The sequence below is a fragment of the Typopeltis vanoorti genome, chromosome 3 (genome assembly GCF_054136105.1).
Source record: "Typopeltis vanoorti isolate ZY-2024b chromosome 3, IOZ_Tvanoo_1.0, whole genome shotgun sequence".
Classification (NCBI taxonomy): Eukaryota; Metazoa; Arthropoda; class Arachnida; order Uropygi; family Thelyphonidae; genus Typopeltis; species Typopeltis vanoorti.
In genome coordinates, this window is record NC_143551.1 from 40049669 (window position 1) to 40067015 (window position 17347).

Below are 17347 nucleotides of genomic sequence, written 5' to 3' on the forward strand. Positions count from 1 at the left end.
GGTTGAAGGTTTGTGGGTTACAAGTTTAGTTGATAGGTGGAAAAGAGGGGACATGATAGAAACCTTTAAGATATTAAAGGAGTTTTATAAAATTGATGCAAGTGAAATTTTTCAATATATGACAGAGTCTGAGAACAAGGGGCCTTCTGCTGAAGTTATGTAAGAATGTGGTTAGTAAGTGGTGCAGACCAGATTTTTTGCATGGAGAGTGGAATGGATTACCAGACTTGATTGTGAGTTCCACTTGGATTAGAATACAATTTTTGCAACCTTAGAAAAATGCATTTTCATAACTTGTGAACCACTCTTTGATGTTTTTTCTTTTTTTCATCACTATTAACATGATATCCATACAGTTGATTCTTCTTAGAGATTAGAAAAGAAAAGAAAAAAAAAACAGAAGAGGAGGAAGAAGAGAAGTAAGTTTGGTGTGTTTGAAGTTGGACAGGATGTGATGTCAAAACTACTATTCATTATAAACCATATATTTTAAACAGAAATGTCATATTTTAATATGAGGAAAAAATTAAACATCAGGGAGGAGGGGAAACTATACCTGTTATCCAACAGAATATGTTTATATATGTCAATAGCTTCTTGGTAATGAGAACGAAGATAGTGAATAGAAGCAAGAGATAATTGATCTTCCAGTATGTCTTGTAATAGCTGATGATAAGTCATTAAATTTTTTTCCTCACCGAATTTATGTGCTAAATGAAAAAGTAATCTATTCTGAAGCTGACTCTTTGGACCTAAAATAAAAATTGAAAAATTAAAAATATTAGGTGAAATCATAATACAAGAGTAAGTCAATAATATTCTTCTTAAATAATCATTTCAAAATATTAATAAATCCAAAAGGTAAGTCATTTAATACACCAAATTTTACTTTTAAGTAAAGAGCCTTTACAGTTGGTATCAACAATGCCCAGTGGATGAAAAGACCTAGGTATAAGATCCTGTCTAAGACAAGAAGAACCTTTATCAAGACTTTTCATGTGAAGGTGAGTTGATCTCATATGGATGGAAGGGGTTTTTTCTCCCAGAAACTCAGGTTTTTCATCCCACAAAACATACTAACTGACCATAAGAACACATGCAATTCACAGACATAGCAGACAATGAGGGTAGAATTAACTGCCCTATCATAAGCAGAAATCAGGTTTCTAAGAAGTCACGTCACTTGGCTATGACAGGCCATTAGGCCCAACACAAAACAGAAGATGGGCATGGGATGGTTTTATGTAATTAAAAGAATTAAGATCATACAAGGATTTACCAATCTAGTCAAGACAGTGAGTAGATGTCACTGTTTTGAGAAAGTCTGTCTCGATAAAGTACTGTTCAATGAGAGTCTGTAAGTGCAGAGTTAGAGAAACTAGAATGGTTTCTTTTTTTGGGGGGGGGGAGAATGCAGGTGAGTAAGTGAGAGTGTGAATCACATGATGTACCTCACCAGGTTCTTAATTTTAATGGTATAATGAACACAAAGTATAAGGGAAGTTGCAAGATAAAGGGGCTATTACAGTTTATGCATCCTAATGCCGAAAGTATTCATAATGTAAAAAAATTAATATCATTGGTTATTTTATTATATGTTATCAATTAAATCTTATAATTGATTCTTGTTGGGCATTGTTTTGAAAAATCTGCTAATTTTGTTATTTATTTATATGTTATGTTTTGCCTCTTGTCTAAATCTTAATCCTTGGTAGTACTTCAAACTTATGGCCGCTACTAATATATTGCTCGAGTGTACAAAACTCGGATAACAAAAACAGTGCCTCGGGCTAAAGTCAGATTCTTTGTTAGATTACTAGTGCTCAATCTGATTAAAAATTTTGGAAATTTATTTGTTTAAGCTGTGCCACCAAAATTTACAAGATAAGAGAATTTTCTTTATCCAAGATTAAAACACTCAGTATGGCACAGAATCCTTAATTCTGTATCTTATTCCTATACTATAATCATATACGTTTCTCACTTTGCAGTCGTGACTATATCAAAATACATACGCATTGGTTCTGTTTATGAGCAGTGCATTGAATTTAGTGATCAGGCAAGTTATTTGTTTGACAAGAAAAGAATTTATTCATTACTAAGAAAAAGAGATATACAATTGTCATTCAATAAATTCAACTGGGTCTATTTAGCAACTCGATATAATATATATCGAGTATTATATTACTATAATTTCTTCTATTCAAGATTTAACAATAATAAGTATTCATTATAATGAATAATAAGTGCAGTTTTTGGCATTTGTTAGCTCAACTTCACCAAATGTTATAAGCATTAGTGAGACTTGGTTGACTAAGGATAATATAGTCACAAGTAATGCAAAGCTATGGAATGGAAGGAAGGAGTTTTGATATTTATAGCAGAAGAACTAAAGCCAAACAAAGACTAAAAGTACATTGAGAGGACAGAGATGCAAAGAGCAGTTCATTTGATGCTATCTGATGTAAGATAAGAGGCCAAAAGGTTGAAAGATACAGTTGGTTGCTGCTATGGGATATAATGGAGAATTTAGGTACATGCATTGGCAAACTAGCATGATGAGTGCATGTCAAGTAATTATCATGGAGAATTTCACTTAAGAGATAATTACCTGAGACAGCATGTAATGGAGGGTGACACAAGGTTGGAGAGTGCCGGATCTGGTCACAACATCAAAGAAATTAGAAGTAACCAATCTAGCAATACTTTTGGGAAAACAATCATCTGGTCTTGACTTGGAAGATTGCAGACCATTCTGTTAAGATGAGATATATATGGAATCAAAAAGCAGGTAATTTATGACAAGCTGAGAAGTTAGTGCATTGATATAAGAATTCAGAGCAGAATGTTCACAGTGCATGAGAGATGGTTACAGTCTGATACTGCTTACTTCAAACACCCCTGTTAAAGGGTGGTTGAAGTGTTTGAAGATGGATAAATACCATCATTAAGCAGGAGTCACAGAAAAAAGTTATGGAAAGAATATAAAGAAAAAGGTGATTTGCATGCCCATTACCAGTACAAGCACAAACAAGAAAGGTGACGTGCATGGAAGGAAGGCCAAAGCTAATTACGAGAGTAAGCTAACTGATGACCAAAAGAAATCCTAAAGAGTTATTTTGCTCATGTGACAAGTAAAAGGAAGAATCTGGGGTAAAAATAAAGTATATGCCTGGATGGTATAAGATTTAATGAGCTGATGGTAGAGAGGTGACAGAAATAAACAAAATTGTTGAGTTATTGAGTGACAGCAAGTGTATACCATGCAGGTGGTGATAATGCAGTACCAGATGTGACATTGACAGGAGAATAATGATTGATGAACTGAAAATGCTTGGGGTATTCATCATCATCATCATCATCATGAACCATAGGCTTACTGCCCGTTGATATCTGATGCCTGTTTCACTATCTTCTTCCACCTTTCTTTGTCCAGTGCACAGTGTCGCAGTTTTTGTACACCCATTCCACACCAGTCTTTTATATCATCTATCCATTCTCTGTATGGTCTACTTCTTCTGTTTAAACCATCCAAAATACCAAACATAAATGTCTTTATCTTCCGGTCCTCACTCATTCTACAGATGTGTCCAAATAATTGCAGCTTCCGTTTTATAATCTTCTGCATTAGATTCTGTTTTGGTTGTATCTTCTGATAGAGCTCTTCATTGGTGATTTTCTGTACCCATCCTATTCTTAGAATCTTTCTGTAACAAGTTCTTTAAAATGCCAAAATTCTTTTTCTTGATTCCTTATTTATTACCCACGTTTCAGATCCGTACAGTACACTCGCTGAAGATGCATGTTTCCAGTACTCTTAGTTTTGTTTGCAGACTGATCACTTTACTTTTCCAGATGTTATCCATGGCCTTCAGATTTGTTCTTCCCTTTACAATCCTGATCTTTATTTCTTTTTTACAGTCCAAGTCATATGTCAGTTTACTTCCCAAATATATGAATTGTTCTACATTTTCTATATCAGTTCCATCCACTTGTATCTTTTGTTTCATGTTCTTCTCACCAAATACCATTGCATTTGTTTTTTCCAAGTTCATAACAAGTCCAAATCTCTTCCCTTCCTCATTTAACAGTTTCAGTGTTTTTTGTAGTTCTCTTTCGTCTTCTTCAATAATAACAATGTCATCTGCAAATCTCAGACTGTTAATTCTCATTCCGTGTACAGATATTCCTTTGGCATCTTCCTTCAATTTGTCCATTCCTCTTTCTAAATGTGCGATGAAAATGCTTGGTGATATTGGGTCTCTCTGTCTAGTACCTCTGCTTGTTTTAAACCATCTCCCCAAATCATCACCTATTCTAACTGCTGTAACTGCATTCTGATAAACATCTTTTAATATAGCTATTAGTTTTTTTATCAATTCCATAGGATTCCAGAACTGCTAATGTCACTTTCTGGTCAATACTGTCAAATGCTTTCTGAAAATCAACAAAGCAGGTATATATGTTTTTGTTTTTTCTCCTAGCTTTCTCTGCTATTAACCTCATTGTCAGAATCTGTTGAATTGTAATATCCTTCCTAAATCCTGCTTGCTCATCTGCAAGATATGCTTCCAATTGTGTTCTCAATCTTTTTGTCAATATGATCATCATCACTTTACCAAGGTGACTTATCAAGGCAATTGTTCTATAATTTTTATATTCTAGCTTATTTCCTTTCTTGTATAATGTTACTAATATTGATTTCACCCACTCCTCTGGCATCTTCCCATCTTTCCATACCATATTACATAGTTGGTGCATTTCTGTAACCATACTTTCACCACCACATTTAATCATTTCTCTAGTAATGTTATCGTTACCAGGACTCTTGTTGTGTTTTAGCCGTCCCATTGCTTTTTCTACCTCTCCTCTTAAAATGTCCATATCATGCTCATTACCTGGTGGTGATATCTGCTTCAATTCTTCAGTCAGTTTCCCAATGCTATCTGAATCTAGTTTTTCTTCATATAACGCACTACAGTATCTTGTCCACCGCTGTACAATTTTTTCTTTATTCATCAATACTTTGCCCTTTTCATCTTTAATTGTGGTCTGTTTTGGTTGCCGCTTTCTATTAATGGTTCTGATCATTTTGTATACCTCCCTTGTTTTATGCTCTCCATAGTACTGTTCTATATTGTTGCATTGGGCTTCTAACCATTTCATCTTATCCATTCTGACTGCTTTTTTCACCTCATTACACTTTCTTCTATATGTTCTGATGTATCCCTTCTTATCTTCAACATTATTTTCTCCTGTACTAACTTCAGTGTTTCTTGTGTAATCCATTTCTTCTTGATCTTCTCTTCTTCTGGTACTGTTTCTTCAACTGCATCTTCTATCGCTTTCATTACTCTTTTCACTCTTAAATTCGAGTTTTTTTCTTTCTCCACACTTTTAAGTTTCTCTTGTAACACTGTTCTGTACCTTCTTCCTATTTCTGCTTCACTTATTCATGTTGTATCTCTTCAATTCTGATGTTGGGGTTTATATTCCTTTTTTTAATTTCAACTTGATGTTTGTAATCACTAAACTATGGTCTGAGTCTATATCCACTCCTTGAAAACTTCGACATTGCTGTACTGATGTTATCCATCTTCTTTTAATCATAAACATATCAATCATGTTTTTGGTTTTCCCATCATTTGATCGCCATGTCCATTTTCTACACTCCTTTTGTTGGAATCTTGTGTTACAGATCATCATCTCGTGGTTCACAGCAAATTCTAACAATTTTTCACCTCATTCATTTCTTTTTTTTCCGAAACCATATTTTCCCATGACTCTTTCCCAACCATCATTATCTATTCCAACTTTGGCATTCCAATCTCCTTCAATAATTAGCTCATCTTGCTTTGGTATTGTTTCTATTGTATCTGTCAGATCTTTGTAGAATAAGTCAATATCCTCATCTGTGCTGTCAGATGTGGGTGCATATATCTGGACTATTGATATGTTGAATGGCTTTGCCTGAAATCTTGCTGCTATGATTCATTCATTAACTGGTTTGTAGCCTAACAGTGCTTCTCGAGCTCTTTTGCTAAGAAGAAAGCCAACTCCTGCTTCGTGCATGGTGTCATGTCCTGATCATATTACTTCGCATCCATTGATCTCTCCAGATGATGTCCATCTCATCTTTGCCAATCCTAGTATATCCCACCAATATCTCTTCATTTCCTCACGAAGTAGTTCTAATTTTCCTGACATCCAGAGTGTCCGCACATTCCACGTTCCTACTGATAACAGTTCTGTTAGTTTCAGTTTCTGTTTCTTTTCGGTATCCCACTTTTCAATCCAACCCTGATTGCTCGATTGGTATCGCGGGCCTTGTTTATCCGGGCGACGCCCGAGTCGGCATGTTGTAGCTGTTGATTGTATAGCCATCAGATAACAATCGTGTTTTTTCTTTACGGTCAGAGCATCGATACTCATCTGACCGACCCTCCTCCTTAGGGTATTGCAGAGCCTTAATGCATGACTATAGAATTAGATGGCATGTCAGCCTCAGTATGACAAAATGCACAAGGAAATTAGCACCTCCTCTGACCAAGCTGTTTAATTTAATCCAGTTCTGGGAAGATGCCAATGGAATAGAAAGAGGAGAAAATAATCCTGCTGGGAGGACCCATGACAGAAGTAGCAAATTATAGGTTAATCAGTATCTCAGGAGTGATAGTTAAGGTATTGAAAAAGTTGGTAAAACAATATTGGGCAAAGATAAATGGCTACCAGTTTAATGTGGCCGGCCAAGCATAAGGTAATGAATGTACTTTGGGAAGAAGAAATCACAAGCTGTGTACTATATCAATGGAACTGAACTGCAGGAAACTGTTGAGCCCAAGGACTTTGCAGGGGGAAGGGTTAGATAGAAAGTTGAAGTTTAGTGGGCATATTGTATAGGTGGCTAAACAGCATACATGCATCTCCATGGAGTCCGAAGACTCATTGCAGGAGACCCAATCTATCCATACAATCTTCATACCTCTCAAACTCATTAACAGAAAAAACACTCACAACTGGCTCTGGCAACCATTCCACTCCTTCACAACTCTCTAGGCCAAAAATCTAGTCCTCACACATCTACTAACTATACTATACCTTTATTCAACTTCTAGGGATGAACTCTTGTTCTGGTCCCTATAGCCAAGTGTTGAGACATTTTCCCTGCATCAATCCTATAAAAACCCTTTATGCAACTTAAATGATTCTATCATATTCCCTCTTTTTCTCCCAGCAACCTACTTCTGCAATCCCCCACACCCCAATCTATCCTCATAGGGAACATTCCACAGGCCACTCCATCTTGGTCACTTGCCTCTGAATCTTCTCCACTGCTTCCTCATCCCCAAGAAACCCAGGGAACCAGACTTGAGCACAGTAATCTAGATGTGGTCATATCAAGGCCTTATAAAGAGGAATAACAACTTCCTTATCTCTACTTATTAATGTGTTCTTCAATAGCCAAGTGATCTTATGAGCTACCTTAGCAATCTTAGCAATATGTCCTCTAACCTTTAACTGTCTACCACTCTAGCTTCTTGTATTTCCTGAAGTACAGTATCAATATGATACACAGCTTTTAATCTCTTTATACCAAAATGCATAACTTTACATTTCTCCGCATTGAACTGACACTCATTATCTTTTACCTGTATCGACAGCCTATTTGAATCATCCTGTAAGCTCTCCACATCACCTTGATTATCTATTACCCAACTAATTTTGCATCATCAGCAAACAACTGAATATTCCCTTTCAAGATATTTCAAGTTATGCCATTTATGTACAAAATAAACAGCAATGGTCCCAGTACACACCACTAGTCACCTGCTTTCGCCTCGCTTTTGCCTCCCCATTATATCACTTTTTTGATATCTGTCCAGCAGCCATCCTCTTATCCACTTAACCAGTGTCATGTCCATCCCCATTTGTTCTAATTTGCGTAAGTGTCCCATGTGATATTCTGTCAAATGCCTTTACAAAATCTAGCAAAATCATTGTGTAGACATTTCCTTTATCCAACTCAGCTATTACTCTATTATAAAAAGTTATTAAATTACTAAGGCATGACCATCCCTTCACAAAGCCATGCTGACCCTCATATAGTATCATATTTTTATCTACCCATTCTTGAATTCTCTTTTTTTACCAATTTTTCTATTACTTTTACCACCATGCCTGAAATACTGATTGGTCTATAATTTGCTACTGTAATCTTAGAACCTCCCTTATGCAAAGGAATAATTTTGCCCTCTTTCCGCTCCAGTAGAACTCTACCAGAGCTGACACTTAAACTAAACAGCTTAGTCATAGGCACTGCCAGTTCTCTTGCACATTCTCGCAAAACCCTAGCTGACATCCCATTTAATCCCACAGCTGTATTTACATTGAGATTCTACAATATCATAAGGACCTCCAATTCATCCACCTCACTTCCCACATCAGTGTCTGTCACATACATTAAAGCAGCAGCCTCACTAGGAAGAGATATGCTTGCAAAGTGGTCACTCAGTAACTCAACTAATTTATCTGCTTCCATCTCCTCGTGACCATCATTACTCATTAAGGTTAATCTTCCACAGTCATTCTTCATCTTATTTGCCACATAATGAAAGAACTCTTTGGGATTTCCTTTGACCTGCCTGGCTAGATACTTCTCATAATCTGATTTTGCATTCCGAGCCATTTCTCATCTTTTTTGCCTGAGCCTCACACTGTTTGTGAGTTTGCTTGTCATATTTCTCTTTATATACCCTCCACAGCATTTTCTTTTTTTGCAGCTCGTGCTTAATGATATTACTCAACCATCTACCTCCTATCTAATTAACCCTCCTTACCTTAAGTATACAATTTAATATTGCTTTCTCTAGATAACCTTTAACTATATCCCATGCACTACTAACATCCTTACACTGCAGTGTTTTATGCCATGGCACAGATTTAAGCTTGTCATAATCCCCTGTCTTGTGGTTTCACATATACCTCTTCTTGACAGAATATTCCTCATGTTTTACAATCTCCCAAGTCAAGACAGCAGTCCACTTTCACCAATCGGAGGCAATGTGATCACCTTGGTTATGGATAGCTTTTCTGATCCTATGACCAAGTCCAATATTCTCCCACTGCTGGTCCCTCCATCACATGCTGCCTTAAGTAATTATCTCTTAGTAGGTGTATAAATTCTATTTCCTTCCTGTCATGTGATCTTTCTTCCTTCCAGTCTTTATCTCCATAGTTGAAGTCCCCCATAATAATAACTCGACCTGAACTCATCTTCTGTGGAACTCTCTGGCCTATAGCAACAACTAACTATATAATTTGTCTTACTGGCTTTAATCTTACACTAGACTGCTTCAAATGAAGCAGTCTAGTGTAAGATTAAAGCCATCCTCACGCCTATCTCCTATATTTTTTGGCTGCAATTAATCCTCCACATTCGATCTTCTCTATCTTCCCTGAAAATACTGCACACATCACATTCTATCCCTGTAACTACATCATCTGCTGTTAGACAAGTCTCACTAATGCCTATAACTTTCAGTGAGGTTGCACTAACCAATGCCAAAAACTCCTCTCTCTTGTTCTGGCACTAGTATATTCTACCACTGTTCTGTCACTGATTATCTCATTGAACAATTTTTCAATGCAATTACTTCAGCCATTCAGAATATCTGCAATTAATCACCTTTATCATCTCTAATTCCTTTTATAGTACTCTTTCTTCCATTTCTACATTTTTCCGACAGCCTTCAGAACATTTTATCACTTCTGTGATATGTTTTTATATTCTATGTTTTATTGGAAAACTCCAATATCTTTTGTTTTGCTCTTTTTACACACAGCTTAGGTTTCTCACATTTTTTCTATTTTCATGCAGCATAACTAAGAGAATATAAAGCCACCTTTCAAAAACTTTCATTTTTTTTCAATAATATTTTTTATACTTTGAGGCCACAGATCATCTCTGAAAGTTGTTCAAATTTGATTATTTTTTCTTTCTTTTTTTTTAACTTTCGTGTATATTTTTCTATCAGTATAATAAATGTTTTTACCCTACTCAAAAACTAAATGGTAATTACTTTCACTTTCAAATTCCCTGTATTTTCTTGTACACTAAACCAGTTAAAAGTTTTTCACTTGGTTATAAATTAAATGATAATATAATTTCCTGACATCTTTAATTTAATGCTGAACCAGAATGAAGATATCACTATCAACAATTAATAATAAAAAAATATTATTATTATTATTATGATTATGATTCAGGACCTCCATGGAATCACAAGACTCATCGTGGGAATTCCACCCTAGAAAACAAAATCTATCACACCATTGCTTAAACTCATTCACCGTTCGTGCTCTCACCACTCTATCAGTCATTGCATTCCATGGTTCAACTACCTTCCATGAAAGGAAGCCACTCCTTAACCTCTTGCTCATGACTTCCTTTCGCAACTTCCAGGGATGGTCCCTTGTCCTCACTCCTTCCCCCTGCTCCACCAAGTGAAAGAACTTTCCAGTGTCAACCCTGAAAACTACCTCTCAACAGTTTAAAAGTTTCAATCATATCACCTCTCCTTCTTCTTCTATCAACCAAACTTTGCAGTCCACATTCTCTCAGCCTATCTTCATAACTAACATTGTACCATCCTGATTTCATCTTTGTTATCTACCTCTGCACTCTTTCCACAGTTAATTTATCCCTTTCAAATTTCGAGAACCAAATTTGAGTACAACAGTCCAGGTGTGGTCTCATCAGGACTTTATACAATAGAATGACAACTTTTCTATCTCTGTGGATCAGTGTCCTTCTCTGTATTGCAGCAATCCTCTAGATTACCTTCACAATCAACTGCTCTTGTTACTTTATTATAAGATGCAATTAGATTACTAAAACAAGAATATACCTTGTCAAATCCATGCTGTCCCTCACAGATAACATTACCCTCATCTGCCTAATGCTCTTATAATCTCTCACAAATTTCTCCGAAATCTTAACAACTACTCATACAGAAGAAATGTAAACTGGCCTATAGTTTGACAATTCCAGTCTACCAGCAGCGCTCTTATGCAATTAAAAAATCTTACCCTCCTTCCACTCCTTGCAAAACTTTCCAACAGCCAAAAACTCAGTGAAAAGCCAAGTCATTGGCACTATCAGTTTCTTAGCATATTCTCTTTAAACAAGTAGTGCAATTCCATCTAGTTCCATCCAGAGAACTTAGTATTTGTAACACACTATCCTCTTGCATTTCCAAACCATTTAACCATTCCAATCCCTTGCATTTCCAAACACAAGCAAGTAATAAAACTCTTTTTTCCAGGATGAAAACCCCAATAAAGTTATCATTAAGCAACTCCACTATGTTTTCAGCATCAGTCACTCTACTCTCATCTTCATCCGACAATGCCATTCTTCCCCAATTATTTCTCCTACTAAGCACATAACAAAAGAATTCCTTTTGATTTTCCTTAGGTCTCAGGGCCAATATCTTCTCATATTCAAGTTTTACCTTCCCTACCATACCAGTTACATTCTCCAGGCTTAAGTCTTATGTTCTTCATACATATATTCTCTCCACCCCCTCTCCTTAGATCTCTTCTATAACCTTTTTTTCACCTGCAGTTCCCATTTGATATTGTTTTTCATCCATTTTATAAAAATTGTCTTCTCTTTTCACTTGAGGTATACAACTTTCCACTGCTACTAATAAATATTTCTTCATGAGTTTCCATGCAATGATGATATCTAGCCCTTCTAATTCCTCCATTCATGAAACTGCCTTGAGTTGATTTTTAAGATTATTATAACTACATGCCATATAATTCCACATAAACTCCTTTCGTCTCGACACATCTGCATGTCCACTCATCTCCCAAGTCAAGATTACATGGTCTCTCTCCAACCTGGGGCAAGGATAGCAGTTTAGTTACAATCAGGTCCTCTGATACAGGACCAAATCCAAAACTCTTGAGCTTCTTGTTTCTTCTACTGTATGCTACCTGAGGCATTTTCCCTCAAGAATTACAGAAATTCCATTCCCTTATTATTACATGTTGTTTTCTCTTCCAATTTATACTGCTGTAGCTAAAATCTTCCATAGCAATCACTCATTTTGCACTTGCCAAACTCAACTGTCTAAACTGTTCCTGTTCTTCAAAGTCTGTATTTCTTGGCCTATAGCAACATCCCATTAAATATCTTGTCCTGCCCACCTCATACCATATATTCTCAAAACCATTTAGTGCCATTTCCCTCCAGTTCCTCCACTCTGAGAGGACACAACTCATCACTTATCATGAGCACTATTACTCCACTGTGTTCGCCCTTCCTATCCTGCCAAAATATAGTGTACCATTTTGTTTCTATTCCTGTTAGTGTACCATCTTCCATCAACCATGTTTCACTGATTCCAATAATCTTTAGTCTTGTGGAATGAAAAATCTGAACTTCTGAGAGGTGAAAAAAGCCATACAATCTCTGTATAAAAGGGCCCTGGACAAGATTACAGTGCAGGCCGACATACTGTATGTTTGAATATTTAAAAGTTATAAATCAAGCTAGCAAACAAACAAATTAAATAAAATATGTTCTGTCCTCCTACCTTGAAAAATGTACCTTCATAACAATAAAAATAAAAATATGCATAAAGCTATGGTTTTTTATTGATTGAAAGTCGGCAAAATACCAAAGATAACTGAATTTAATTATTATTGCATGTCTGGGTATTCTTGATGGACCACAACGTTTAGTTGAGTAATAAAATAATGACATACATAATTCATAAATGATTATATATATTTATTCCATAAAATTTATTCTTCCATAGGACTGATTCTGAACATTTCATAAATTTATTTTTTGTATGTGTTTGTGATATGTGGAGCCCAGGGCAAGTGATCCTCTTTCCTGGATATAAAGGCAGCACTATATGAGATGGTAAGGTTTTCCCTCCCAGGTAACTTGAAGGGGTGTAAATGATATCAAATAGAACACAATAATAATAATAATAATTATTATTATTATTGTAAATAATAATATCTACTATACCTCTTGATAGTGTTAATTTATGGCGATTATTTAACTCTTATTAAATCTTGTCGTCTGCTGCACCTTTGTAAAAACTATTTCCAAATCTTTGGTTCCCTCTACCAAACTGTTTATTTCCCATTAGGAACATCTTATTTCTAGAAAAGTCGCACGAGAACTTGTACTTCTCTAGAAAGTTAGTTCCTAAAATTATCTGTACATGTGGGCGAGATGTCCTAGGAAGGACCAACAACTCCTGCCAAACACAAATTAAATTCAGGTAAGTATAATTTCACTCTAACTTTCTTGGTCACATAAACTTTGGATGTCGATATCCCTGATAATTTGATCAGTTTCCTTAGATTAGAAATACCTCCCCATACACAGGATATTATTTCTTGAAAATGATTTCCTGTTATGACAGAGGCCTGGGAACCAGTATCTAATAATACGTCACAATGCGATCCTTGTACCTTACCCTTAATTATCATTTCAGACCTCCATGAGAGTTCTTGATTCCTGTTCTCTCCTCTCCTCTCCATGGTTTCTTTGCTTAGTTATGAGGAGGGTGCCCAAAATTTGACTTATACCTATTATTTCTATTGGTTACTGTTTAGTAACAACTTCCTTGTTACTAAAGGAACTTCTTGATACTGTACTGCTTCAGTACAGTATCAAGACGGTCTATCACAGGCTGTTGTAGCCGTTCAACTTCTTGTTTTATTAAAGAACGTACTTCCTCCACATTAGTTAGCCCTACTTCCTTTGTGATGTTTGATTTATTACCTTTCTGTTTCTCCCTCACTATATTTTCGACCTTTAGTAGTTACCCCCTTACACGTGCTTGATTCCCTTTCAGTCTTAATTTCACAGGTGGAATTATTTGTCTCTTTAATCATGTTAATACTGCTGTTAGTAAATATGGGACGAACGTCTCCAAGCATCTCTTCCTTCTCTTTCACAGCGAGGAAACATTCCTCAATATTTGTGATTTTCTTCTTATAGGCAGTCTCTTTTAATTCTTGCTTTACTCCTAGCCTAAACTGGTGAAATACTGCCCAGTCGAGGTGAGGTTTATCCTCATTAGAGATGCTCAGACTGTTTGCGCTTGTCAGTAACCTATTATAGTACTCAGTCGCATTCTCCTTTTCTTTTTGAACACATCTCTGCAATTTCCAGATATTAGGACCTAAATTTATTGCTCTGGAGAACTGGGAAATCAAGGTTTCTTTAAACTTCGAGTATTCCAAGGTATCCTTTCAAAATTGGGGATGAATACAGGAAGCTTTAGGCCTTTCCGACCAGTTTGCCCCTTAGTAAGATAAGTAATTGGAAGTCTGTCCATCTTCCAACTTTCCTCAGTTCTTCGACGAAGCTCAGACATCATTTTCTTCCCAGAAAATTGTAGAATGACGAGTTGAGGATTAATGGTTCTAAAAAACTCAACGTCATCCACAGATGTTTAGGTTGACTCATACTTGTGATTTAATTCTTTTCATTTAATTTTTCAAAATTTCAAAAAAATGTTTCAATTTTATAACTGCCTGATTCTATACCAAAACTTGCTCACTTTAATTCACACATCTGATCAATTATTTACGTGAATTAAATCCTGTCGGCTGCACCATTGTTAATTTATGGCGATTATTTAACTCTTATTAAATCTTATCATCTGCTGCACCTTTGTAAAAACTATGATATTATATTATCTTATTCAAAACTTAACTTTAATTTGATTTCTGTCTTAACAGTCATAACTCCAAGCTCGTAATCGTTTGCTTGATTTAATCTCTTAACCTTCAATTCTCTCACTCAACTTATTCCCCCCTTTGTCTCAAGGCCGCAAATATTATTGTTCATGTGTGCAAAACCTTCAGATCTAAGAAATTACCTCTGGCTGGAGCCAAACTGTCTAAACTACTTGCGTTTTTCTAAATTGAATTTTGGAAATTTATTTAATTTCTAGGCTACGCCACCAAAATTTGTGGATAGGAGATGAATATCCTTCCAAAGAAAAATACTCAGTAAAACATGGAAACTTTTCTCTCTTACTTAATACTAAATCTAGCAACACAAAACTTCTATGCTACAGTCGTGGCTATTCAACTCTAGGACACACAGATTCGAATTGTATGAGCAGTGCATTGGTAAGCAAGAATCGGGCAAATTATTTAAACAAGAAAGCAATTTATTCATAATCAAAGAAAGTACAAGGGTTAATACTAAAATTACAAGCAAGTTCAGGTTCTATACTTCAATAGCAACTCATAAATGCAAATACAATTAACCTTCTTAAGTAACCAATTCTTATAAAACAATGTAGCTATGATATTTTTTTAGTTAGCACTTAATCACACACAGAGCAATTCTTCCATTCTGAACAAAAGCAGACTTAGCTAATACCAACAATATTAAGCACATATTATTTCACCTTAAAGTATACTAAGTTTTCTCTCATACAACTGAGCAAGATAATTCAAAGATTAGCTTAATGCCTATAGTCCTCAATTATTATTAGAAAGAAAACTTCAGACAAATCACCATCATAATTCTGTCTCTTGAATTAGTAGTCTAGTCCACTCTCATAGATTCTTGAATTCTCTTTCCTCTGATACTTTCCGATCTTGGCTACGCACAAGGGAACTTTTTCCGGGATTTGTGAGATCTCTTCTTACTATTACGGATGTCAGGGACTTGGAAGCATGAAAATCCGGTAATAACCTTCAAACACAACTCAAATTAGTTGTCTCGCACTTCTGGCATCTATTGGCTGGAATGCAGGACTCCGACCTTGAATCGGAGCAGCTTTCCCGAACCTGGATCCAAAACAGAATGAAGACAAACTTATTCTGCCACATACATCGAATCTGCCTCTCCTTCTGCGTGGCCATCTGCCTGAAAACAATTAGCAAAACTCCGTTGCAACTTTGTAACTTCTGATCTCCATTGCCGTAACCTTCATAACTTACATCGTAACTGTTTAACCTGCCTCACCGTAACCTTCTCGTGACTGCCTCGGCATAACTCGTCGTGTCTCAGCATCCTTTTATCTGGCTCCTTTGACCTTGGGTTCTGCTACGTTTTAATCCCTTAGGTATTTCGTGGGTCTGCACTTGCCACCTTTTTCCGTCGTTGCATTAAGGCGGGAAACCCCTGTACATATTTGACCTCATGATTGTAACTGCCCTAGGACATAAGTTAATAAGATAATCCATCTAGAAATATCTTTGTCTGAAACTTTCTTTTGACACAAATTATTTCACATTTAACTCTCTTTGTTCTTTTTACAAAAAAATTGGCGGTTATACTATTTAACAATTCACAAAAATTTATTTCTATATTACTAAACATAACAGATTTTGCGAATTAATCACAAGTATATTGAATAGAATTTCGTCTACCAGTAAAATCGGTATATAAGGTATTTTTGTATAAAATTCCTTCTATATACGATTTTACAATAGTACCAGAAAACAATACCATCTGTTAGCTATATAATTATAATTAAAATGACAATATCATAGATACCCAATACAGTGTTAAAAGAATTTGATAAATAAACATCTTAGAATACATTCATTATATATATTCAAAATATCCATCTCTACCTTTATTAGCTGCATTTTCAGCTTCCTTATACATTCCAAGGTAAAAGTAACAGCATCCCAAATATGTCCAAGCCTCTGGTTTATTATTTTTTTTTAAAAGTTTTTCATATTCCTGTAAAGATTCAGCATTAAAAAAAAATCATACCACTTGATATTTAATTAAACCTACAGAATATGAAGTTGGACAAGATAACATGACTTATTTACATTGTCTAATTATGAGGTGAACTGCATACTTCACATACCAGAATATTATAGCAGAATAAATATCCAGTGTAACTGAAATAGCAAGTAGTGCAATCTACTCTATACTAAGTTATATTCCAGTTAACAACATTTATATGAATAACATAAGATTCTTGACAGAAGCTTGGGGTATCCTTAAATGAGAGAGAGAGAGAGAGAGATGGTCAGCAAGTTGGAATAACAACTGATCAACAGCTAAAGTTAAAAGATCACTATATGCTGTCTGTTAACTACATGTGTTCTCTGGCCAGTTTGTCTTTTTTGAAAAATAAAAAACCTGGCCAGATAACACATCTTCAGAAAAAAATGCTTCAAAAAGCTTCTTGTTTTCATTCAAATCATTCTGTAAGTGTGTTCTAGATAGGATACAAATCCCAATCTTTCCAATCAAGGTCAAATGTGAAACTATCTTCAGATATGATATATTTCCAATTTTTGCATTAGAAACAGTCCTGCTGAACAC

The 17347-nt window shown here is 35.6% G+C and overlaps 1 protein-coding gene across 1 annotated transcript in view; it reads right to left on the reverse strand.

Moving 5' to 3' along the window:
• Positions 1-17347, reverse strand: part of Ttc26 (tetratricopeptide repeat domain 26) — a 337099-nt gene that overhangs the window by 283221 nt on the left and 36531 nt on the right. The window contains exons 4-5 of the mRNA XM_090415574.1: positions 16639-16750; positions 557-752 (exon numbers count right to left, since the gene is read on the reverse strand). Coding sequence (XP_090271700.1) covers positions 557-752; positions 16639-16750 — 308 coding nt within the window. The remainder of the gene's footprint in view (positions 1-556; positions 753-16638; positions 16751-17347) is intronic.